The following is a 27535-nucleotide window of genomic DNA, read 5'->3' as shown; positions in this document are numbered from 1 at the left end:
ATTCTTCTTGTTAAATCTTACCTTTCACAGGTTTTACAAAGGTTAATAAAATCTCGAGGGAAATCTCAAGCTAAACACCTCAATGTCCAGATGGTAGCAGCTGATAAACTGGCTCAGTGTCCTCCGGTAAGTCATCTCCGTATACAGTATACTCCACCCTGATTATATATTTAGGAAGCAAGCGGGCAATAACCAGACAGGTAAACAGGTGTCGGGGGAGAGAATTCTCCCCACTTAGCCATGGTCTTCATTCCCAAAAGTGAACTGCCCTACCTTCTCCCATGAGCATTTGTCTAGATCATGGCTTACAAAAAGCTCCAGTGCATTCGGTGGTGACCTCGCTTTAATATCTAATACGTATCCTAAATGAAACAAGATTGTTTTCAAAATTTGGTTTATAAAATGGATCTGTTTGGGATTTATTATTTGCTTCTAATAGTTCCAGTTCTTAATAACTGAGAAATTGATTTGAGACCATGTAAAAAAAAATTTTTTTTTCTGAACAATCAAGTTACCTAGCTTCTGATACCTGAACACATTCCTCCTCCTGATCCCTGCTTTACATATCATGCTTTGGGACTATAGAACACCTGTAAGTTTTTGTTTTGATATGCAGATGTATCAGAAGCTATAAGAACTTGGCATATTTTGAAGTTTGGGCACTGTCAAATTATCAGTGGTTTCAGCTTTCTTTTGCCAAATTTCATGTCCTAATCTTGCCTCAGTAATTTCCAAGATTAAGTTTTTCAACCTCTCTTTTCTATCCTGTCCTAAACAACTATCATTATACCCTTCACTTTTTGGTCATTGCTATTGGTTAAGCATCTAGGGTTGTGAGCAATGATCTGAGGTAGACAGATGCAATCTGACTCAACAGGACATTCAGCCAGTCTGAAAAGGAGAAAGCAGAAGCACATGAGCCCCTTCCTTTTGTGAGTGTGGGTGAAACTCAGTGCTGGGCTGGTGTAAGTGTGTCATCGGAAATGTTTGCCGCTGCAGGAACTGTTTGACGTGATCCTGGATGAGAACCAGCTCGAGGATGCTTGTGAGCACCTTGCTGACTATCTGGAGGCGTACTGGAAGGCCACCCACCCTCCCAGCAGCCATCTCCCCAACCCTCTCCTTAGTCGTACTTTAGCCACTTCAACTCTGCCCAGTAGCCCCACTCAAGCCTCTAATTCACAGGTAAGAGGGGCTCTTTCTTAAGCCTTAACTAGGCTGCCTTAGGTCACCTGGCTGGGATCCAAGCCCAGTTACCCAGCACAGTGCCTGTTACACTGAGTCATTTACTGTCTTCAGTGTGAGTTGTGAACCCATAAGAAAAACTGTATAAACAATACACTACAAACATATATAAACTCCCTAACTACATGTCCTGTAAGACAAGGGTAGTATTTTTCTACACTGTCAGTAGGACAACCATGGGATCAGACTGCCTGGGTTCAAATCCCAGCTCCACCTCTTATTGGGTGTATAAGGTTGGAGAAGTTGCTTACCTGCCCTTTGCCTCAGGAAGACAACTTGTCTCCCAGGGCTGCTGCATTACTGAGTGAATACAGAAGACTAAGTGCTATATATTTCTTCCCCCTTAAGCCAAAGCCAGCATCTTTAATCTTCCCATAAGTATTCACGTAGAAGTAGTGAAATGTACACTTGTATCTGATTTAAACCCCAGGAGAACATATAAAAGGATGCCCTCCCCACCTTCGGAAAAAAAAAAAGTCTGGTATAATATAGTACAAACCTTGTAAATGCCACCGGATGTTATCAAAAGAATTAAGTAACTGAGTTAGGTTAGATTTCATTTTCGAAACTCACAAGGGACTAACCCTGAAAGGGCAGCCTTGCTCTCATGACATCACACTGACCTTGGTTGATGCCTGTGTTTGCTCCCTTCCCTGCTAGGCTCGTCACGGCGATCAGAGGACTGAGCGCTCCGTTCCTGCCCGGGCTGCCTCCCAAGCTGAAGATGAACCCTGCCCGGAACCCGTCAAGAAGCCCCAGCACCGGTCCTCCTCCTCCTCTGCCCAGCACCACAGCCATCGCAGTGGGACGAGTCGAGGCCTCTCCAGGCAGGAGACATTTGACTCGGAAACCCAGGAGAGTCGAGACTCTGCCTATGCGGAGCCGAAGGAAGATTATTCCCACGAACACGTGGACCACTATGCCCCCCACCGAGACCATAACCACCGAGATGAGCCCCATGGGAGCAGTGAGCACAGACACAGGGAGTCTCGGCACCGTTCCAGGGACCTGGATCGAGAGCAGGACCACAACGAGTGCAACAAGCAACGGAGCCGGCATAAATCCAAGGATCACTATTGTGACAAGGACGGAGAAGGCATCTCCAAAAAACGGAACGAGGCTGGGGAGTGGAACAGGGATGTTTACATCCGCCAGTGACTTTTGCCCGTTTGTGTTTTTTTTTTTTTAAGTCTTGTATACCACCACCCTCAGACTCAATCTTTGGGGTCTACATTGCAGTCATATGTGATCTGTCCTGTATACTTTGTATTGCTGTTGCTTGAAGAGCAATAGCATGATAGAGAGTATTAATATACTTTTTTTTTTCTTTTGTAAGTGCTACATAAATTTGCCTGGTATGGCTGCAGACCTCCGGTTGTATACTGGACTTTTCAAAAACTGTTTGGGATCGCTGCCACTTGAACAAAATCTGTTGCCATCCAGGTGGCATTAGTATTTTAAGAAACATAGTTGATGTTTTCAAAAATGTAGTTAATGTATCCAGCAAGCCAGAATTGGCCCAGGTAAAAAGTGGAATTTCTTGATGCTCCAGATTTTTAATATGTAGGCACCTGATTTGCATATTCATTTAACCATGGACCACTGTCTCTTGCTTGTACCTCTGGCTGACTAAATTTGGGGACAGATTCAGTCTTGCCTTACACAAAGGGGATCATAAAGTTAGAATCTATTTTCTATGTACTAGTACTGTGTACTGTATAGTTTGTAAATGTTATTTCTGCAAACACCTTCTTATAATTATATATATAATATATATATACATATATATATATGTTTGATCACACTATTTTAGAGTCTTAATGCCAAGTCAGCAGATTTGCTTTATGAATTACAGGGACTAGAAATGCCCACCTTCAGGAAATTTGTAATATCGTCTAGACACCTATCCCCATTCTAGTAGAAAGTCTGTACATACTGTAAATACGTGTGATTGCCTGACTTGAAGAGGTTTGATTTCTGAATGTTTTACCATCCTTGTAAGTTTATAATTTTGACCATAAATTATGGTATAAATATAACCAAACTCCAAAGGTTGTTCTAATCCATGCAGTTCACACTGATTGTGACACACACATTCTTAGTAGCTAGTGTCTTATGTCACTGCACTGGAGTTTACGAGCCGGACCTCCGTATGCAAGTGCGTCTGTGTGTATGAGTGTGTAAGAGTGACTGAGATGGAGCTGAGTGCTCAAGACTCGAGACTGATATACTTAGAATTCTACCCACCTGGCTTTGTATTTAATTGTGCTACGTGTTGCTTTGAGAATCTATTGAGCAGTCAGGGAATGTGAGGAAGCTTGCTGCCAAAGGTGACTAGGAAGGCATTCATCCGCTGGCTCCTTGTTTTTGCTCCTAGAGAGGAGAAATACAGGCAACTTTTAACTGTGAGTGTTTCACTGGAAATGTACAATCTTTGTGTGTTTGAGTATTTGTTTTAGTAAGAAATGTTTACACAGCTTGTAGAATTATTTCGTGGGAAAATAAATTTTTCTAACTTCTCCCACCTCCTCCTTTTCTAACCTTGCCTATGGTTCCTGCTGTTTATCTCCTTTCAGTTTCCCCCTTCATTCCATTCCCTGCCGCCAACTCCCAACAGTTTCACTGTCCATCAAAACCTAGAAGTGCTTCTTATAACCAAAGTTTCTGCTCTTCAGAAGTAATCAGGGCAAAATGAGGTGACTTGAAGTGAACAAAATGTTAAGAATATCTTCCTCCATTAGACATCTACTCTGAAGGGGAACCCAGAAGATACTATTCCCCATGCCTCAATGAAAGCGCCGTAAGCAGCTCACAGTGTGGTTGTCACGCTAAAGGCTAAAACCACCTTCTCCTTGTCGCTATGTGTACATTTTGTCCAGTCATGACTGGACAGGTAAAACAGTATTAGGTGTGCAAGTACCCAGCACCTGAAGTTTGTCCCTGGAAAATGCCGAGCTATAACTGCCTAACTTCGGATCTGTACATTATGAAATTATTTTGTTAAATAAGTTCATCTATTTTTGTTTTGCTTCTTTGATTATTCCAGGTTCTTGCCAAAAATTCTGGGACCTTTCTAAGTAAAACTGTTTCACATTTAACTCCTATTTCCCTTCCCCTGCAAGAAAACTCAGTTTTAAAAACGAGTTACATTTGAAGGGTTTTATCAGCTAATAGAAGGAACATTTTCCTCAGAATTAATCTTTCTGTTAATTAGCTCTGTACTGTTGACAAATTTATTTATTGAATATAAAAACAGTAGTCATAATATATACATTTTTGATGTAAAATATTCGTATCATTGGGAAACCATATTCCAGTTAAAGTTAACTTGTATAAAATATTTCTGAAAACTTGCATCCCAATTAATGACTTTGGGATATTTAAAACTCTTGAAGTATAACTGGTATTTATCTTACTTGCTGCTACCACTAATCCCTTTCAGAGAGTCATGCTAACAGATTCCAGTTTTAAAACTTTTTACCTGGAGTCTTAATTTTTCACTTTACTGTGAAACATACTAGTCCAAATCAGAGTATTCTTCAAAAAACTATATTGCAGGATTTGACTCTGAGCATCTGTACGTGAAAACTGTACAGCAGGCATATGTGTGAACAGTGTGTACTCAATTTGTAAATGAAGAAATAATCCCAAGGGCAATGGGAGATTTTACGGACTTGTGGAATGTAAAATTAGTCTTTTCACTCAGCAAAGGCTTAACCTTAACCTACTCAGTTGTAGAATCATGGTCTTTGTAGTCAACCTAGAAAATGCTGGAAATGGAACTGTTCTTAATAGTTCTGTGTTTTATTGTCAAACCCACTTAAGTTTTTCCTATGCTCTTTCTCTACTGCTCATTTAAGTTACTGTTACAAAAAGGTGCTGCTAAATGTAGGATGTCTTAGTCATATTGTACTTTGGGACCATGCCACATTTTTAACATGGTCTGCTGTGCATTCCTGTTAAACATCCACTGTCAGCTACACTGAACTGTTCAACAAATCTGGTTTAAAGTCATTCATATAAAACAAATAAAGAGCTGGCTTTCTGCACTGTTTATTAGTAGTAGTATTAATTGCCATTTTAGGAATGATTCTTATAGTTGAGAATATGTCAGATTTTCAACAGCACTTCTCACGGTGGAGCATCTTTCTTAAGGGCAATGCTAATCCCTAAGGTTACTTTAGTGATTTCCCATTATGTCTGATAAAATGCTAGTTTACAGAAGGTAAAGATCTTTTAAAATAGGAGCCGAGTAAGCTTTCTCCCACCTTAATTCACTATGTGTGGCAATTCTTGATTCAGATTTTTTTTTTATTCTTCCTTCATAAAATGAAGATCCATCTTGATGACAAATTTAAATCCTCACCCTTATCCCCCCCCTTTGCTCAATGATACAATGCTGCTAGTCTTGGATACTCTCATCTTATTAGTAATATATCAAGAGTCACATAGAGAAAATAGGTAACTAGATGATTCTAGGCCAGTTATTTAATTCTGGCTATATTATATTTATACTTCACCTTACTATTTAAAGTAAAATGTGGCACAGGGTTTTGAAGTAAAATGTACTCACTGTTAAATTGGAATTTTTTGTTTCACAGAAATATCTATGTTAACCCTGAAATATGTTAAGAGAGAATATATTCTTTTCCTCCACATTTCCCAGATTTTTTTCCCTTTTTATTCTACTTTTTCTTAACTTTGTGTCCCTTAAGATTGTGTCTTATTTTCCAATTTGCCCCATTTTTGGAAGGAATGAAACCCACTGAAAAGGTCTTTGTCAAAGCCAACATTTTTTAAATTATTCTTTGTCCTCCTGTTCTTAATATGCAAATATTTTTCTTTTGTTTTGCCTGCATCGCTTGTATTTTGCTATTTGTCAGTATCAATCAACAGTTTACATGTCTACTGCTCGTCTCCCTGTCTACGATTTTCAGCTGAGCACGTAAGGCTTGGCAGAGAGCATGAGAAGACATGCATTTTTTAAAACAAAGTTTGGAGAAATGTGCAGAGCCCTAAAAATGGAATTACATAGGTCAACAGTGCTTCTCTTTAGTCCAAGAACATCTACTGGATAAAAAGGCAGAATGAGGGACATAAAGAAGTCAGTCACATAGCTGAATCTTTTGGAGCGTGAAATATCTTGTCCCTCATTCAATAAGCATGTATTGATGATCTGCTCTAAAGCAGTGAGAGAAAAGACAGGGTTCCTGCCTCCAAGAGTTTCCGGGGCCTGGGGGGAGGGAGGGGTAAGGAGCATGCCTTTTAAACTAAGAGTGAGTGTGTTCAGTGCCATGAGGGCAGAAGTGGTTCCTAGGGGGTGTATGGAAAGACAGAAATGCCTAAGCCAACCTCTGCGAAGGATGTTCAAGAAAGGCTTCTTCAAAGAAGAGGCCTGCTAAAGATCTTACCTGATCCAAGAGACCTTGCCATCTTGATGGACACAACAGTCAGGAGAAATTCCTAATAGAAACCTTGGAGGAAAAAAAAAAACTATTAGGCAATTGTTCCCAACTGTCCACCTTATTTATATACCCGAGGCTGAGAAACTCGGGGGTGATCCAAATGAAAGTTAAAACATTTAAATGTATTTAACACTATAGGAGACAGCCTTTAAACTGGGCTGGGTATTGAGTATTTTAACATGTCTTATCTAAAAAGCGGTAGGATGAAGCAAGCCTAAGGTTATAATTTTTAATAAAAGCAGTCACATGTTGGCCGCTAACAGTGGGATGTTTGGTCACTTTTGCAGTTAAGGGGATGTTTGTATTTTTTTTTGGATTCTAGATTTTGATTATGAAGTGGTCTTTTCTTGTTGTGATGTACTATATTCACAGTTGCTTTGTCTGATGTTGGTGTTCAGTGAATTTGTTTATGTTCAAGAGAACACCAAGGTGTAAGTGTCAAGACAGTTCCCAGCTACCAGAAGCTGTTTTTTTTCCATCTCCCCAGTCATATTACATTAACTTGTATAATAGGTGTTCCGATGGATGATGAAAGGTACCCAAATTGTGGAATATTCTCATAATTTTAATGTACAGAGTGAAGAAAATATTTGTTTTGGGTTTTTAAAAGCATGGAAAAAAGTAAACTTGGTAAAGGCACACTACCATTTAGGAGAGATCTAGACTTCATTTGAAAGAGTTGATTTAAGGGGCACCTGGATGGCTCAGTTGGTTAAGCATCCAACTCCTGGTTTCAAGCTCAGCGTCGTTGAGATCGAGCCCAGTGTCATACTCTGTGCTCAGCACGGAGTCTGCTTGAGATTCTCTCTCCCTCTCCCTTAGCCGCTCTCACTCACGCTCTCTCTCAAATAAATCAATAAATCTTAAAAAAAAAAAAAAAAGTTGATTTATCAAATAGTAAACAGAAAAACTCTGATAAAATGCTCAACTCAGTTATGGATACATGGAAAACAGAGTTCCCAAACCCTGAATTCTTAGGGAACTTCTTTAGGAACTCAAGAACATTTTTTACCAAATTAAATATTGCTCATTTTATTCCTTTGTTACAATCACACATTTTAACATTAAAAATGACTTACATTATTTACACATTAAAACACAAAACCCCAAATGAAAATATGCTCCAGATATCCGCAGGCACCTCCTTTTCCTTTTACTGTGCTAAATCCTTAAGAAAAAAATTATTTAAAAAACACAGAATATAATCTCATACCACCCCCAACTACTTCCTCCATGAAGTAGAGTCTCTTGGTCAAATCTCTTGGTCCCTGGTCCAACTGCTGACAGTCTTTTCTGCTTCCTTAGCAACTATGCCATCCATCACCAGACCCGACAACAGCTGGGTAAAAAAAAAAAAAAAAAGAAAACCATACAGCAAACATTCGCAATTTTCATTTCTAAGGATCCTTCTATGTGCTTTTGCATTTTATGAATTTTGCAATAAAAAACCCTATACAATCCTTATTTGCCAGCCAAATCATGTCTTCTATTCTGGCATCTCTGAGGGAATCAATGTCAGTGTCCCGTAATGGCACGACAGATGGATCAAATCGCTGCAGCTGTTTCAATTGTTCCAGTGAGAGGCCAGCTCCCATCATTCCTTCTCCTCCAATCTGTGGTTCCTGTTCAGAGAAAATGAGAAGATGTGAACATCCTATCATTGGTAAGTGTGCCTGCATACAATTTAAGTTAAAAGACAAAACTGAGGTATAAGTACCACCAATTCCAAAAATAGACAAATGGTATCTCTGTGGAATGGACATGCAGTTTTTCTGGGTAGTAATATATGGTCATCTGATGACTGAGTATCTATTATGACCCATATGCTCATCAAAAACTGCAGCTTTACCACATTTTTGCTGTGTGATCTTAAGTAACTTTACCTAACTCTGTTTCCTCATCTATAAAACAGATAAAATACTTAGTTCTAAGACTTTATTTAACAAGGTGGTAGTCTGCCTGGCATATAGTGATCACTCAGTAAGTGGATCATTTTTATCAATAACAGCAATAAAAGAAAATTCAGCTTTATTATCACACTCCCCAAAGCTGACGGGAGTTCCTCAGGCACCTAAAGGTGACTTTCTTTGACCCATACCAACTGGATGATAAAAAATTCCTATTGTTGTTTTTGAATGTACTAGAACAAATATTAGAGATAAACTAAGGCTGCGTCAATTAGTTTAGAATACAGAATCATAAGGAATTGAGTGATATGTGTGAACCACGACTGCACAAGTTCCATAATCCTAAATCAAGTCAACACTGCATAATTGTTATGTTTAATACTTATGTATTATTAACCTACTGTTTATTAATCCATGGGGGGGGAATTTCTCTCTCTTCTAGCTATAATTGAATGTATATGCATATATTGAGTGTATATGCATATGTACACACACACACACACACATAAAATTCAAGTGAATTCTGAAGTCTTCCTTTCCTCTACAATGCAATTACCTTCCTTTCTGAGTCTAGAAACCATCTCTGGATTGCTTTTTATTCATATATTCCAATTAACTAGAATTCTGTACAGGAGGGTACTGAAGTTAGATATTCAATGTATCTAACTGAATGTGAGCATTATTACAGATTTACACTTCATCCCAAACATCATGGGTTAAAAATATAGTCATAATATACTTTTGACAAAAACCGAGACAGGTGAAATAAAGTATAAGAAAGCTTTTTAAATGTTAGATATTTTATGTCAGAAGCCATAAAGAAGCAATATTACTGAACCATTTGTGCCCCCCTTGGCTAGCCTTGATGTGACTTGCGAAAAAATGGTGAACATACTCCATACCAGCACAATCTAGGAGTAGGAGGGGAAAAGAACCAACAACTTTTTAGAAAAAAAAGTTCTGAGTAACATAAAGAAGAGCCACAAGTGAAAGAAGTATGTAACACAGGTACACCTGGGCTCTGTGGCATTTTAACACAACGGCAAGGAACGAAAACAGAAAAACTTCGTTAGAATGTGGAAATTCTCTCCAGACAGTCTAAAACAGATCTCATTAGAGAAGCATTCTTGTTTACTGCAGTATTTGTTTCCGAAGTTTTGCTTGACATAGTTCTTCCTATAACAACCTTGTGTTTATCCCCACACTCAGGTTTCTGTAATTTGTCAGATTACACAGAGAAAACTGAAATTATTCTTACCTGGGGCTGAAGCTGAAGGTAAGGAAATGTTCTGAGGGCCCAGGCAACCTGTTCTTCATTTTCTGCCAGTGTGATGGTGCATGTGCTATAAACCAGCACGCCCCCGGGCTTCAGCAGCTCAACTGCCTAAAGAAACATGATCAGACTCTGTGTATCACAAGGCAAAAGCAACATTTTATGGGATTTTAGAATGAGAGGATACCACCTTTCAAGTGTTTGGGATAAATGTTCCAGATGACCAAGATTTGTTTTCTAATTAGAGTGTTCCAGACTAGGTACATTTCACTATCTTGGAGCTGTTATAATCCATTTAAACCAAGACTTTCCCGAAAATATTCATTCAGTTTCACTGCTTTAGATACCACTTTTTGTGTCCAAAACTCACACATGCACACTTTTTAAGCCATACTCCTTTCTGAACTCTCTACTCATGTATTCACTTGCCTTCTCCATATGTCTGCTATCAAATTCGACAGGTCCCAAAGTGAACACCTATCTTCCCTCTGAGACCTATTAGAGATGTGCTATTTTCAGGCCCCAAACCTGATACTATCTTTTATGCCTCCCTTTCTCTCACACTCCCCATCCATTAGCAAATTCCACTGGCTCTTCCTTTAAAATCTATCCAGAATTTGGCTCCTTCCACTGCTATCATCCTGGTCTAAGCCCCACTGTCTTTGGCCTGGATTACTGCAGCCTCCCTCTTAGTCCACCTGCTTGTCTGCTCTCCTATAACCTCTTCTCCATACAGCTGCCTGAGTGGTGTTTTTAAAAACTTGTCACTTCTCCACGCAAAACCCTTCAAATGCCCTGACTTATAACTCGGAGCCGAAGCCCAAGTCCTTACAGGGGTTTTCAGGCCCTACCCAGAGCAGGCCTCTGGCTGCGCTTCTGACCTCACCTCACACATCTCGCTTACTCTGCTTTAGCAACACCGGCCTCTGCTGTCCTGGAGTACACACGGCACACTCCCGCCTCAGAAGTGGCGCACAAGCTTGGAAACTCTAATTCTCTGCACTGCTTCTTCACAATCTTATCTTTGGGTCTCTGCCGCCTTTCCAGCACCTGACCGTCCCACGTAACACTACAACCATTCAAAGCCAGCACTCCTATCCTCCCTTCTTTAGTTTGCTCCACAGGGTTACTGCTCTGTTACTATACTTAATAACTTAATTCATCTTATTTTCCTCCCCAATTAGAATAGACACTCCATGAATAAGGCAGGGATTGTTATTTTTTTCATTACTATATTGATAAACACCCAGAATAGCATATATTACATTATGGTTAGGTGTTCAATGAAAATCTGTCCAGTAAGTAAGTGAATCAGGAAACTGGTATTACAAGAAAATGACTTTTTCCCAAATAACTAAGAGTTTATCTTTTTTTAAGATTTATTATTTTTTTTATTTATTTGTCAGAGACAGAGCACGCACAAGCAGGGGGAGTGGGAGGCAGAGAGAGAAGCAGGCTCCCTGCTGAGCAGGGAACCCAACGTGGGACTCAATCCCAGGACCCTGGAATCATGACCCAAGCCAAAGGCAGACGCTCAACTGACTGAGCCACCCAGGCGTCCCTAAGAGTTTATCTTTTCAAACTCCCAGATATTTAAAAACATTTTAAAGAAAATCTTTAAAATATATACTATACATAGTATACTATTATACACACACACACACGTTATATAGTATATAGATGTAAAACTATATAATATATAGCATACCATATATACTACATATAGTATATTTTTATTATATATAGTATATATTTGTGCTTTAACTAGAGTAGGCTGGTCAAAATATAAACTGTTACTGTGTGCCAGTTATTGTTGTAAGCACTTTACATGGATTTTCTCAATTTACTTATAACCATGAGGTATGGTTACTACTGCCAATGAGGTGAACCTATTAAGTAGACTTATAATCCCCATTTCTCATATATGGAAACCAATGTACCTAAAGTCAATTATGTGGAAGAAGCACAGCTCCAAACAAGATGTGTGTGATTATAAAGTCCACAGTCTCAGCTAATACCTCAGTGCTAAATGGCAAACCTGCTATATTCTAAATTCTCTTTTGTACACAGTCAGCTGTTCCTCTTCATTGCGATCACTGCAACTACTCCTAAGTAGTCTTTTAAAATTTTCTTTCTGCTAGGACCTAAAAAGAACAAAAAGCCCAGTCTTTTAAATTTTTTTTTTAAAGATTTTACTCATTTGTGAGAGAGAGAGAGAGAGAGAGAGAGAGAGTGCACGCGCACACATGTGCAAGCAGGGGAAACAGCAGAGGGAGAGGGAGAAGCAGGCTCTCTGCTGAGCAGGGAGCCCAATGTGGTGCTTGATCCCAGGACCCCAGGACCTGAGCTGAAGGCAGACGCTTAACCGACTGAGCCACCCAGGCATCCCAAAAAGCCCAGTCTTTTAAAACAGTGTCCTGGGGTGCCTGGCTGGTGCAGTTGGTAAGCGTCTGACTCTCGGTTTCAGCTCAGGTTGTGATCTCAGATGTTGGACTCCGTGCTCAGCGTGGAGTCTGCTTGAGTTTCTTTCTCCTTCTGTCTCTACCTCTCCCCCCTGCTCCCCAATTTCTGTCTCTCTCTAAAATAATAAATAAATGTTTAATGAAACAGTGTCCTAATTTTACTCTCAAGTCAAAGTGGGTTTCAGCTAGAGGTAAAGCTTCCTTTTTTTTTTTTTTTGCTGTTCGCTTCTAGGTTGTGTTCTTTGAAGACAGTACAGAAGAAGAAATAGTTAAATAATCTACTACCAACGCATCCTTTGTGTATAACAGAAGATACCAGACAGATAAGCAGAAATGTACTCAAAGACAACTTTAGAGACTGAATAATTACAGTGCATCCATTATTGCTGAAGCTTATGTACTTAGTATTACAGGGCTGAGGGGAAATGATGAAGTCATTTTTGGTCAAATGCTGTCTACGTTCTGTGCAATCCACATAATCATTTGTGCAAGCCTGCAAGAATTCCTCAAATGTTCTATTTGGGCTTCTCCTGAAACATGCTAGACACCAGTTAAATTGGCAAAGTTTTTACGGTTCTTCTATATCCTATACTGAATAGTCCCTTCTCCTTTTTATCAGTGTGCTTCCCTCCCCTGGACTTCCTGCTTCTCATATGCTAAGATGATCCATAAACCCTATAAAAAAAAAAAAAAGAATAATTTATTTTATATCCCATTCCTTACACATCAGTTCTTAACTATGATGTTAACGGCTCGGGGACTTCTTTAAGACATATCAGAATACTGGGAAGTCACTGAATGTCTCAGTGAGGAAATCCTGCTACTGCTTTTATATGAAAGAGTGATCAACATAAATGAAAGCTTCTTGTATTTAAAACTAGGTTTTCTCTGTCCTTTTTTGTATGATAAAATAAACAAAATTTGCCATCGTTACCACTTGTAAGCGTACAATTCGGTGGCATTAAGTACATTCACGCAGGCACGCAGCCATCACTACCACTCATCTCTAGAACTCTTCATCTTCCCAAACTCAAACTCTGTACCCAGGAACACTAAATCCCCATTCTCCTGCCCCTCCAGCCTCTGGTGACCTCTATTCTACTTTCTGTCTCTACCAGTGCTCCTATTCTAGTTACCTTATATAAATGCAAACAGACAATACAGGTCTTTCTGTGTCTGGCTTCTATCACTTGGCAGAATGTTCCCAAAGTTCATTCACGTTGTAGCAGAATTTGCTTATCCATTCACCTGTTGATGGACCTCTTGATGGGCTGTTTCCACATTTTGGTTATTGTGAAAAATGCTGCTTTGAACACTGCTCTCGGTCTCTGTAACATCAAACTATGAAGGTCAACTTTCTTTCACATCAAAGTATCATCACATACCACAGTGAAGAGTTTTCTCTGTAACGGCTGATATGATGTCACTTCTTTCAAAGTCCAAGAACAAACCATGTTTGGTCTCTGTCCCATTCCACTGCATGGTGCATCAAGAAGAATTCGGTCAAAAGATTCTGGTAAGAATGGAGGTTTTCCTATGAAGAGAATTATAAACATAGTTTGGTATCTGCCTACTGGTCTAGAATAGAAAACTCCTGAGATAGAAACAATTATTAGGAATTTAAAATCATAATCTAGACTACAAAGAAAAACAATTTCTCCTTTCAAGTAGCTGATAAAACTAATTCCGACATATGCAAAATGGTTAAAAATGTGATTATTATAATTGAGGGTTATTCTGTTGACACTGTACAAATCAAAGCCTAATCAAATGAAACTCTGAATCCCTAGTGTCAGGAGCCATACTTTATCAGAGCTAGAACCTGGAATTAATTCTAGTCATCCTGAGAGCTGACACTTCTCTTGGCAATCCCTACTGCAGACAGCCCCGGAAAGGAAGAGTACCTGTTAGGTTCTGGTCAAATCTACTGGTTCTGAGGTTCCTCACTCTCCTTGCTTCTGGGCCATCAGCAAGGCTATGCTCTAGAGTAAGTCAGTATCTCCCTGCATCCAATCTTCCACAGGTTTCCCTTTGCATTCACTTGAATAACTTTCCACTAACTTTTGAGCTATTTAAGTGTTACTGGACAAAGTCATGAAACCAAACAGTCTGCTTACATATTTATGCTATCTAACTGCAAGCAAGACATTGCTGCTGACTGCTTCCATAGGAAGCCAGTTGATTGTCTACAGTAACCACAGCAATGTTCTGACTATCACACCAAGATAACCTGCTTTTCTCTGACTGCAAAACTGTCAGACAGGAGCTCTTGCCAATTTAACTTATCTCCGTCTAAAACCATCCTTGCTTTCTTACCTGCGGTCTCAGAATATCTTCTCAAAGTAAACAGTTATTTTTAAGGTTTTTGATACATACTGAAAAAATGCTCTAGAAAGACTATACCAATTTCCATTTCCATTGTGATTATACTTATTCTTCCCAAATCTTCAAAGGATTATTATTTTTATTATTATTATTGTTTTATCGGCCATTTGTATTTTTTCTTTATATAGTCACATTCTTTGGTCCTTTTCCTACTAAGACTCTTGTCTTTCTCTTTTTTTTTTAAGATTTTATTTATTTATTTATTTATTTGAGAGAGAGCATGCACAACAGGAGGAGAGGCAAAAGGAGAAGCAGACTCCCCGAGGAGTAGGGAGCCCCCCATGCGGGGCTCGATCTCAGGACCAGGAGATCATGACTGGGCCGAAAGCAGATGTTTAACCGACTAAGCCACCCAGGCGCCCCCGTTATCTTTCTCTTATTGATTAGAAGAGCTGCAGGGGTAGTAGCTGCTTTCTGCAGTGATTAGCTCTAGGATGCCTCGGTGATCTTTGCTTTTCCAGCTCTTCAACATCTATTTCACAGATTCCTTACACTACTTATTTATACTAAATTGTCTCTCTTTAGTATAAATTTATAATGAATTCTTTCTGTTGAAATACCTTGTACACTTTTTTTTAATCCTGTGGCCAAATTCTCCCAAAACACAGCTCTCAGCCAGTTATTCATTTCCCTTTAACAAAGTAAAACAAAACCAAAAACTATTCCCACAGCTACCTAAATCTCTGGAATCAACTCCTGAGACTAATACAGACCATTAACAATGAATAATCTGGCCTCATCCAGCCCCATTTCTCAGTACTCCCCCATATTCACCAATATTAAAAACAAACCAACCCACATCACCACTTTGTTACCCAAAAATGTCATGAACTTTCCTATTTCCATGCTTCTACTAATTCTATTCACCTGAGAAGCCCCCCTGCATTCATTTCCATTTGTCAAAATGCTGTCTACCCTTTCAAGGCCTAACAAATGCCACCTCCTCACCTAAATGCTTTTTCCATCATCCCTCTAAGAAGTAATCCTTCCCTCTGAGTTCCCACAGCATTTGTCTTTTGGATGTACGGTAGTTTTTTTTTTTTTTTTTTAATTTATTTATTTGAGAGAGAGAGAGCATAAGCACATGGCAGGGAGGGGTAGAGGGAGAGGGAGAGAGAATCTGGAGCAGACTTCATGCTAAGCACGGAACCCAATGTGGGGCTCCATCTCCCAACCCTGAGATTATGAGCTGAACAGAACTGAGTCGGACGCTTAAATGACTGCACCACTCAGGCACCCCGGCTGTATAGTCTTATAGTCCTTAGTGTTCATGTCTTACTTCCCCCCAGGCACTGACAATTCCTTAAAAATATCTGCAAGCCCACAAGATACCTTTGTGTGAACTAGGATTAAGCTATCTGCACCTCAGGATTCACATAGTCCTGCCCCATGATAAACACAGCACAGGTTGGAATTCAGCCCCTCAACATATCCCTCAGCCAGGTGCCCTTGGACAGAGCATAACCATATGCCATGGCCCTGACAGGGGGAGGGACAATAATGCCTCATCACTGAACTGTTAAGAAGTATCATTTTCATAAAAGGTAGTGGATAATTATACAGAAATTGAGAAATTCATAAAAATGTTCTAAACGTATCTAAAATCAGACCAAGATCACCAAATGGCCCCCAAATGTACCTGGTCCAAGAGAAATTTCTCTTGTTCAAAACTAGAAAGCCACGGAATGAACATTTAAGGCTAATACATTGTATAAGAGTACCCAACTTTTTACTTATGCAAACCTTTTTCTCTTAATATATAATCTCACAACTACCTTTAGTGATTTCTAAAACTGCATTAGTTTGGAGTGTTGTTTAATTAAGGAGCAATTTTATGATACAAATAACGAGACTGAGACAACTTTTGGAATGAGGGTATGCAGACCTTCTTTGAAACAACTGGTAAAAATTACAACAACCAAAAACAACCACCATTTAAAGTCTCTAGAAAATGTCCAGGATATATATCAAATGAAGAAACTTATTAAAGAAAATCTAAGAAATGTGAGTATCTGTGGTATCTGAGCCACAATCTGTTCCTTCCTTTGCCCCAACAGCCTCTTCCCTTAAGCTCAGAATAAAAAGTGATCCACTTCACGTGGGTGCAGCTAAGAACACATAGCTGCCTCTCTCCCTACACTCCCAGGCAAGAAATATGGTAATTCACTGCAAGTGACAGGTCAACAAGGGTACCAAGACAATTCAACAAAGCAAAACAGTTTTTCAACAAAAGGTGCTAGGGCAACTGAGTATCTGTGGGAAGAATCAAAATCAAGTTGGATTCTTTCATCACACCATAAACAAAAATTATTTCACAACGGATTCTAGGTCTAGATGTAAGAACTAAAATTATAAAATTCTTACAGATACCAAAACACAAATAACAAAAGAAAAGATAGGTAAAGTGGACAAAAAAATAAAAACTTTTGAGCTTCAGAGAACATCAAGAAAGTGAATGGACAACTCACAGAATGGGAGAAAATATTTATAAATCCTATGTCTAATAGAAGACTTTTATCTGGAATATATAAAGAATTCTCAAAACTCAAAACATAAAAAGACAACCCATTTTAAAAATGGGCAAAGGATCCGACTAGACAAGGAGATATAACATGTCCAACGAGCACATGAAAACATGCTCAACATGTTAGCCATCAGGGAAACCTGCAACAGAGAAACACATATCAAAACCAGGAGATAGTATTCCACATCTACCAAGAGGCTATAATCAAAGGGACAGATGCTGGTGAGGATGTGAAGAAACTGAAACCTTCATATACTGCAGCTGAAAATGCAAAATGATCCAGCTGCTTTGTAAAACAGACTGGCAGTTCTGCAGAAAGTTAAATGTCAACTTCCCGTATGATCCAGAAATGCCACTTGCAGGTATATGCTCAAGAGAAATGAAACCTATGTCCACACAAATGTGTACACAAATGTTCACAGCAACATTATTCATAACAGCCAAAAAAGGGTAAACAACCCCAATGTCTACCAAACGATGACTGGATAATTACCTGTGCAGTGGAATATTGTTCATCCATGAAAAGGAATGAAGTACAGAGACATACCACAACATGGATAAACCATAAAAACAATACAGTAAATGAAACCAGTCACAAAAGCCGACATACTGTATGATTTCATTTATATGAAATATCCAGAACAGGCCAATCTACAGAGACAGAATGTAGATTAAGAGTTGACTAGGCCTGGGGGCTGGAAGTGTAAAGAAAAAGGGAGTTGAATGTTAATGGGTATAAGGTTTCTTTTCAGGGTAATGAAATTGTTCAAAAATTAGATTGTGATGATGGCTGCGGAACTCTGAATAAAAAAACGTAGTGAACCGTAAACTTTAAATGTGTGAATTGTATGGTACATGAAGTATATACTGATACACAACAAAGCTGTTAAAAAAAAGTGAGGTCAGATTATTAAAGATTACAAATTTTCATTCTAAAGCAATCTTTACTATTCATCCCATATGAAGTAAAACCATTATTTTTTCCCCATTTAACAAATAATACAGGTGGATTAATTTAAAATTAGGTAAGAAAAAAGAGTAATCTTTCAAAAAATCTCTAATATGACATAAATGTTTCCTTTGGCATCAAGAAGAAAAACTACTTTCCGGAATGATTTTTAGTACTTACCTTATATATTAAAAAACAACTGGTTTCTTTTTATAAATTGTATTTATGAGGGAAAAGATAAGATTCAGGCCAGTCCTTACAAGTAACTATAACATTAAAGGTGTGGATAATCTTTATTCCTAATAAATGAAAGCCAAACTGAATACACTTCTTAAAGAGTTCAAACTGAGTATTTTCTCTTTTTAGTTTTTTTTTTTTTTTTTTTGGTATTACAATCACCTTGCTATGTTATGTAAAACTTTTAATCATATTAATTCAATTTACAGAACAGGTGAAAATCACCCTGAAGTAAATTGGCAGAATTACTGTTTTTGTGCTCTTTCATTTTCCAAGCCAGTATTTATTCTTTCTGTGTCCAGCTAACAATCTATTGTGCATATAAATTAAAAATTTATAGCTAAGCATACAAATAATTTAAAACTGGAAAAAAAATTGTATTTTCCAAAGATGGCTATGACAATACCTCCCATCCCACATGCCCTTCAATTTGACATTGACTCTTCTCCCACAGGAGATGGGGTCTAATGTTCCTTCTCCTTTATTCTGGACAACAGCAGACTTGATGCTACATGACTTTTGGACGAGGTCATAAAAGGTGATACAGCTTCTGCCTGGGACTCTTGGGACACTTGTTTTCAGAACCCAAATAACATGGTCTGAGAAAGTCCAGTGCACGGAGAGGCCATGTGTAGGTGCCACTTGAGAGCCACCATTAACCTTCAAATAGGTATGTGGTAGACAAAGCTTCTGAGGTGACCCTTCCCTCAAGTACCACATGACTGCTGTTGCATAAACACTGAAAGTGAGAACCACTTGGGTTCCCAGTTGATCCCTAAAATTGTTAGAAATAATAATAAAGTTATTGTTGTTTTAAGCCACTGAGTGATGGGATGATTTGTTACAACAGCAGTCTGTACCCCGAACAAACTGTTTAAAAATCAAAACTACCTAGGAACTTGACCTTAGTGCACGGTGACTGAGTCACTGAATCAACTCTTTGCCACTTTATGCTACACACCTCACTTATCCACTCGGAGGATTTCAAACTCTTTCAACTTAAAAAGAAAAGAATTTTATTAACGAAAAGGAATAAATTTAGAAAATCTGGGGGTAAATGGCAGAGTAGGAGGATCTTGAGCTCACCTCATCCCACAGACACACTAAACCAACAACCACATCTACTACAACTAATTCCGAAAGTCTGAAGACTGTCAGAACAGATCTTCCACAGCTAGTCATAAAGAGAAGGCCACATCAAAAAAGGTAAGGGGGTGGAGACAAGGTCAATAACCAAACCCCCAATGTGACTAACCACAAAAGGAAGGAACATCACAAACATGAAGGAGGGGATCAGACCCCAAAGCTGGCAACCCCAGCCCTGGAGATTTACACTGGAAAGATGAGTCCTCCTGATACCTGGCTTTGAAAATCAGCAGAGCCTAACACTGGGAGCTCTGACAATTAGGCTATCAGTTGGTTTTTCTTTCTTTTTTTTTTTTTTTAAAGATTTTTATTTATTTATTTGACACAGAGAGAGAGAGAGTGAGAGAGAGATCACAAGCAGGGGGAGCGGCAGGCAGAGGGAGAGGGAGAAGCAGGCTCCCCGCAGAGCAAGGAGCCCGATGCGGGGCTCGATCCCAGGACTCTGGAATCATGACCTGAGCTGAAGGCAGTGGCTTAACCAACTGAGCCACCCAGGTGCCCCTATTAGTTGATTTTTCAACAGAAACTCTGTAGGCTAGAAGAAAGTGGCATGAAACATTCAAAGTGCTGAAAGGTAACACCTACAACCAAGAATACTCTACCCAGCCAGGCTATCTTGAAGGAGAAATAGAGTTTCCTGGACAAACAAAAGTTAAAGGAGTTTATCCCCACTAAACCAGCCTTATGAGAACTGTTAAAGGGAATTCTTTAAGAGGAAAGAAAAGACTGTAACTAGAAGAAAATTATGAAAGAAAAAAACTTCACTGGTAAAAGCAAACACACAGTGAACACAGTAGATTAATCTCTCAAAAACCAGTATGGAGGTTAAAACACTAAGGTTGTGAAATCAAGTATATCTACAAAAATTAAGGAATACACAAAATAAAAAGATGTAAACTATGACCTCATATACATACACAATAGGATGTTATAAATGAACACCATGATAACCACAAATAAAAGACCTGTAACAGATACACAAAAAATAAAGAGAAAAGAATCCAAGCATAACACTAAAAAACCCCCACTAAACCACAAGGGAAGAGAGCAAGGAAAGAAGAAACAGAGATGAACTACAAAAATAACCAGAAAGCAATTAACAAAATGGCAATAAGTACGTATCTATCAATAATTACCTCAAGTTTTTTTAAAGATCTTATTTATTTATTTATTTGAAAAAGAGAGAGAGCATGACCAGGGGGAGCGGGAGAGGGAGAAGGAGACTTCCCACTGAGTAGGGAGCCCCTCACAGGGCTCGATCCCAGGACCCTGGGATCATGACCTGAGCTGAAGGCAGACACTTAACCAATTGAGCACACAGGTGTCCCGATAATTACTTTAAGTTTAAATAAATGCTCCAATTAAAAGACATAGGTGACTGAGTGAATAAAAAACCAAGACCCATCTATATGCTGTCTATAGGAGACTCACTTCAGACCTAAAGACACATAGAGACTGAAAATGAAGGGATGGAAAAAGATATTCCATGCAAACAGAAGGAAAAAAAAAAAGCCAGGTAGAAACACTTATATTAAACAAAATAGACTTTAAAACAAAGCTCTAATAAGAGACAAATATAGGCATTACATAAAAATAAAGGGATCAATCCAATGAGAGGATATAATAATTGCAAATATCCATCCACCCAAAACAGGAGCAGCTAAATACATAAAGCAATTAACAGACATAAAAGGACAATATGACAGTAATGTAATAATATACAATAATAGTAGTGGACTTTAATAACCCAATTACATCAACTGATAGATCATCCAGAAAGAAAAACAACAAGGAAACAGTGGCTCTGAATGACACATAGACCAAATAGACCTGAAAGATACAGAACATTCCATCCAAAATGAGCAAAACACACATTTTTTTTCCAGTGCACATGGCACATGCTCCAAGACAGATCACACTTAAGGCCACAAAATAAGTCTCAATAAATTTAAGAACACCAAAATCATATCAAGCATCTTTCCCAACCATCACAAGGTGAAACTAGAAATATATTAAAAGGAAAAAAAAAACTGGAAAAAACACAAACACATGGTGGCTATACAACATGCTACTAAACAACAATGGGTCGATGATGAAATCATAGAGGAAATCAAATAATACCTGAAGACAAATGAAAATGGAAACACAGCAATCCAAAATTTTGGGAACACAGCAAAAGAAGTTCTAAGACAGAAGTTTACAGTGATACAGACCTATCTCAAGAAATAAGAAAAATGTCAAGCTGACCTTACACCTAAAGGAACAAGAAAAAAGAACAAAGCCCAAAGTTAGTAGAAGGAAGTAAATAAAAAGATTAGAGCAGAAATAAATTGAGACTAAAAAAAAATAAAAACAGAAAAGATCAATGAAACCAAGAGCTAGTTCTTTGAAAGGATGAACAGAATTGATAAACCTGTAGCCAGACTCATCAAAAGAGAACTCAAATAAGAGAACTCAAATAATAAAATCAGAAATGAAAGAGTGGAAATAACCAACACCACAAAATATAAAGGATTATAAAAAATTATATGCAAACAAATTGGACAACTTAAAAGAAACAAATTCCTAGAAACATACAATCTTCCAAAACTGAATCCGAAGAAACAGAAAATGTGAACAGACTTATTACTAGTAATGAAATTAAATCAGTAATCAAAAAAACTCCCAAAAAACAAAAGTCCAGGGCCAGATGGCTTCAAAGGTGAATTCTACCAAATACTGAAAGAAGAGTTAATACCTATTCTTCTCAAACTATTTCAAAAAATAGAGGAGGAAGTAAAACTTCCAAATTCATTTTAAGAGGCCAGCATTAGCCTGCTACCAAAACCAGACAAAGACACTACAGAAAAAGAAAACTGCAGGCCAATATCCCTGATAGACAGATGCAAAAATCCCCAACAAAACATTAACAAACCAAATTCAGTAATACGTGAAAAGGATCATTCACCACGATCAAGTGGAATTTATTCCAGGGATGCAAGAATGTGTGATACATCACATTAACAAGAAGGATGAAAACCATATTATCATCTCAATAAGATACAGAAAAACCATGTGACAAACTGCAATATCCATTCATGATAAAAACTCTCAACAAAGTGGGCTGAGGGGAAACATACCTCAACATAATAAAGGCCATTTATGAAACAATGCACACCAAATATCATACTCAATAGGGAAAACTGAAAGCTTTTCCTCTAAGATCAGGAATAAGATAAGGATGTTCACTCTCATCACTTTTATTCGACACAGTACTGGAAGTCCTAGCCACAGCAATCAGACAAGAAATAAAAGGCATCCAAATTGGTAAGGAGGAAATAAAACTGTTACTCTTTAGAGATGACATGATACTATATATAGAAAACCCTAAAGACCATAAAAAAAAAAAACTTAAAATAAATGAATTCAGTAAAGTTACAAAATGTAAAATTAATGTACAGAAATCTGTTGTGTTTCTGTACACTAATAATGAAGTAGAAGAGAAATTAAGAAAATACCATTTACCAATGTACCAAAAAGAAAAAATACCTAGGAATAAATTTAACCAAGGGGCGGAAGAACTATACTCTGAAAATTTTAAGAAATTAAGAAAGAAACTGAAGACAATACAAACATATGGAAAAATATACCATGCTTATGGACAGAAGAATATTGTTAAAATGCCCATACTACCCAAAGCAATTTAAAGATTTAATGCAATCATTACCAAACAACAAGTGCTTTTCACAGAATTAGAATAGTACTAAAATTTGTACGAAACTACAAAAGACCCCAAATAGTCAAAGCAATCTTGAAAAAGAAGAACAAAGCTGAACAATCTCAGATTTCAAGATATACTATAAAGCTATTTTAACTTATAGAATATGGTACTGGTGAAAAAACAGATCAATGGAATAGGACAGACTGCTTGGAAATAAAGCCATGCTTTTACATTCAATTAATCTATGAAAAAGGAGGCAAGTATATACAATGGGGAAAAGATAGTCTCTTCAATAACTGCTGGGTGCTGGGAAAACTGGGTAGTTACACGCCAAAGAATAAAACTGGACCACTTTCTCACACCATAACATAAAAATAAACCCCAAATGGATCAAAGTCCTAAATATGAAACCTGAAACCATAAAATTCCTAAAAGAAAACACAGGCAGTAATCTCTTTGACATCAGCCTTAGCAACATATTTATGGATATGTCTCTTCAGTAAAGGGAAACAGAAGCAAAAATAAACTCCTGGAACTAAATCAAAATAAAAAGCTTATGCACAGTGAAGGAAACCAACAAAATGAAAATGCAACCCTACTGAATGAAAGAAGATTTCTGCAAATGATGTATCTGTAAGGGGTTAATATTCAAAATACATATAGAACTTACACAACTCAGCACCAAAAAAACTCCAAATAATCTGATTAAAAATGGGTGGAGGACCTGAGAAGACATTCTTCCAAAGAAGACATACAGATAGCCAAGAGACACATGAAAAGATGCTCAACATCACTAATCATCAGGGAAATGCAAATCAGGGAAATGCAAATCAAAACCACAATAAGATGTCACCTCACACCAGTGAGAATGCTAGTAATCAACAAGATTAAGAAATAACAAATGTTGCAAGGATGTGGAGAAAAGAGAAATCTTGTGCACTCTTGGTGGGAATGTAAATTGGTGCAACCCCTATGGAAAACAGTACGGAGATTCCTCAAAAAATTAAATAGAAACACCATATGATCCGGTAATTCTACTACTAATCACCCAAAGAAAATAAAAACATCAATTCAAAAAGATATATGCACCCCTACGTTTATTGCAGCATTATTTACAGGAGGCAATATTTTTTTTAAGTAATCTCCATCCCCAATGTGAAGGTCAAACTTAGAACCCCGAGATCAAGAGTTGCATGCTCTACTGCCTGAACCAGCCAGGCACCCCTTTACTGTAGCCAATATACTGAAGCATTCCCAAGTGTCTACTGATAGATGGTATAAAGAGGTGGTGTGTATACACACACACACACACACACACACATATCAGTCAGCCATAAAAATGAATGGCATCTTGCCATCCATGACAACATGGATGGACCTAGAGGGTTTGATGGCTAAGTAAAATAAGTCAGAGAGAGAAAGACAAATACTATAGAATTTCACTTATATGTGGACTCCAAATGTCAAAACAAATGAACAAACAAACAGAAACAGACTCATAAATACAGACAAAAAACTGGTGGTTGCCAGAGGGGAGATGGGTGAGGGGATGGGCAAAATAAGTGAAGGAAATTAGGAGGTACAAACTTCTAGCTATAAAATAAATAAGTCACAGAGATTAAAAAAAAAAAAAAAAGACAAAACACAGCGTAGGGCATATAGTCAATAATATAGTAACATTTTATGGTGACAGAAGGTGACTTAATTGTGGTGAGCACCGAGTAATTTATAGAACTGTAGAATTGTTACGGTGTACACTTGAAACTAGTAACACTATATCAACTACTCTAAAATAAAAATTTTAAATATCTTACAAATTTTAACGATCATCATCATCACTTTCAGTGATACAAAGCCTTTGTCAGACTGCTAGTTGTTCTTCAATACCCATTAACCTCTTTTTCTAAAGTTATGTTTTGAACTGGGCACATGACTACACAGCTAATGACTACATTTTCCAGTCCCCTTGCAGCTAAATTGATCAAATGACTAACCTGGTCAGTGGCATGTGCATTCCCAAGGATTCTGATGCCCTTTCCCCTCCCCTTGAAAGAACTGGAACATCTGTCTTGGACCCAGATATTAAACTACCAGCTTCAGACACCCATTTCCATTAGGTGAGACCAAAATAAAACACAAAAAACAAAGAAACAAAAAATGCTTCTATCTTTTCTAAGCCACTGTATTTTGGGTCTCTCGGATATAGCCTACTAGCCAATGCGCTGTTACAAATCTCCTGCCAACTCCTGGCTAACTCCTCTGGGTTAACAATCAACTGACCATGAAATGCTGATCTCTTGTAATCAGACAATTACATCTAACCTATTCCCACCTCTGTAAGAAGATAAATAATAGTCCAGACCTTGCTCTTCAGAATAATCCGTTTTTCTAGGAAGCTTTACACGTGTTTCATTTGTTTGTTTATTCCCATGAGGTTTATTACACATTAGGCAGGTGTCCCAAAATAACTTCTCACTTTCCAGGAGTCCCAAAGATATGGTGATGTTCATATTACTGCTGATACATTTTCCATCAAACAGATTGGGTCTATTGCCAGACATTCTAGGTTTAACACCCCAAATCAAACTATCATAGAGTATCTGTGATGAAACAGTCTTGATTAAAAAAAAAAAAAAAAAAGAGCTAAAGATGACAACCTATGACCATCAGCTAATAAAGTGATGTGGATGAGTGAAAAATCAGTGGACTATCCCAAGTCAATTAATGAATGTCTCTCTATAGCACTGAAGACCAACCTCTAAGATGGCTACCCTACATCTTGATTGTTCTTAGCCCAATCTGTCTATTATGCTTTTGAGGATGATCACTTTATTCAGTGATATGTAAACTTGGTGAACTACCAACAATTTCAATAAAGTGACAGTAATGAATTATATTGACCCGTCCACTGTCTAGTAGTGATAGTAGTCAGTACATAAGTCAAGAGCTTATGTATGGGAAAACTAGATGGTCTATAAGGTGTGAGGAGTCAAAACCATGTCCTCAGCTTGAATAAAGTAGCATCTTTAATCAATAAACATTTTGGGGAAACTAACACCAATTGGTTCACTACAATATGCAAATTTCTTGAGTATTTCATGAAATCAAGTCTAAACAAAGAAAGAGAGCAATAAAGGGACTTAATAAATGCAACATTTTATTCCAAAACAAGATATGTGGCAGTTTTTCCTCCCTTCCCAGCTCCATAGCCCCATTCTCCCAAGAAAACATGAAGACAACAAAATAGCTCAAGATTCACAAACTTGAAGGGCTAATAAACTTTTTGAGATTTAATATGAAATTAAGACAAATACAGTAAGACCAAAGAGTTTGACCAAGTCTTGGGGTTTGATTTTGTATTATTAAAATCTGACATAGATGGAGCCCTGTATCAGGCTCCTTGCTTGGTGGGAAGCCTGCTTCTCCCTCTCCCACTCCCCCTGCTTGTGTTCCCTCTCTCACTGTGTCTCTATCAGATAAATAAATAAAATCTTAAAAAAAAATAAAATCTGACATACATTATATATAGGCACTGTATATATGTTCTGGGATAAGATGAAAAGCAAAATGTTATCTATTATGGCAAAATATCTTAGATCCATGCCAGTTTCAAGGTTTTATGGATATTTTAGGGCTAGAACAATGACAACAAAATCCAAAGCCAATTACAGAAGCCTGTAAAGATAAAATTTAACTTACCTTCAGCATCCTTAACTGTACTGAGTTTAAGAGCCTTTGTTCCATCAAAGCAAAATGCCTTGATGGAATTCAGTCCTAACAATAAAGCGTTCTGTTTAATTTTTTCTACTTTGTTGGATATTTTATCCAGTGCTATTACTTCTCCCTAAAGAACAAACAAAACACATAAAAATAAAGTGTAAAACCAAGGCAGTCATAAAAACTATTAATAACGAGGAAAAGTGATGAAAAATTATGGTCTTCCCTACTATCCTCCCACGCCTAGTTTTAAAGCTGAATTCTTTAAACAAATGTGTATCAAATTTACATTAATACACTTAAGTCTTATCCTTTAAAAAAAAACCCATTCTTAGAGACAAACCAAGAAACACTCTTAACTATAGAGAACAAACTGCTGGTTACCAGAGGGCAGGTGGGTGGTGGGGGGGTGTGGGTGAAATAGGTGATGGGGTTAGTTAAGGAGGGCTCTTGTGATGGGCACCTGGTGATGTATGGAAGTGCTGAATCACTAAACTGTAGTGATGTTACACTGGATATTAACTG

At 37.9% G+C, this 27535-nt stretch overlaps 2 protein-coding genes across 12 annotated transcripts in view; one reads left to right on the top strand and one right to left on the bottom strand.

Annotated features, from left to right (window-relative positions):
• CACNB2 (calcium voltage-gated channel auxiliary subunit beta 2) overlaps positions 1-5299 on the top strand; it is a 382838-nt gene extending 377539 nt beyond the window's left edge. For all 4 annotated transcript variants that reach the window (XM_035021527.1, XM_035021526.1, XM_035021528.1 and 1 more), the window contains 3 exons: positions 31-126; positions 1000-1185; positions 1906-5299. In XM_035021527.1, the coding sequence (XP_034877418.1) occupies positions 31-126; positions 1000-1185; positions 1906-2403 (780 nt within the window). In that variant the 3' untranslated portion in view covers positions 2404-5299. The remainder of the gene's footprint in view (positions 1-30; positions 127-999; positions 1186-1905) is intronic.
• Positions 5300-7537: 2238 nt separating this feature from the next.
• Positions 7538-27535, bottom strand: part of NSUN6 (NOP2/Sun RNA methyltransferase 6) — a 53290-nt gene continuing 33292 nt past the window's right edge. For 6 of the 8 annotated variants that reach the window (XM_035021518.1, XM_035021517.1, XM_035021520.1 and 3 more), the window contains 4 exons: positions 26993-27137; positions 13738-13886; positions 9876-10001; positions 7715-8332 (listed from right to left, as the gene is read on the bottom strand). In XM_035021518.1, the coding sequence (XP_034877409.1) occupies positions 8120-8332; positions 9876-10001; positions 13738-13886; positions 26993-27137 (633 nt within the window). In that variant the 3' untranslated portion in view covers positions 7715-8119. Of the gene's footprint in view, positions 7573-7714; positions 8333-9875; positions 10002-13488; positions 13887-26992; positions 27138-27535 lie in introns of those variants that run through there. The other 2 variants (XR_004682207.1, XR_004682208.1) reach the window with 2 other exon arrangements.

This window comes from Mirounga leonina, unplaced genomic scaffold (genome assembly GCF_011800145.1).
Source record: "Mirounga leonina isolate KUSES-001 unplaced genomic scaffold, KU_Mleo_1.0 Mir_175, whole genome shotgun sequence".
In the NCBI taxonomy this organism is placed as follows: Eukaryota; Metazoa; Chordata; class Mammalia; order Carnivora; family Phocidae; genus Mirounga; species Mirounga leonina.
This window is presented reverse-complemented; position numbering and strand designations above follow the sequence as displayed.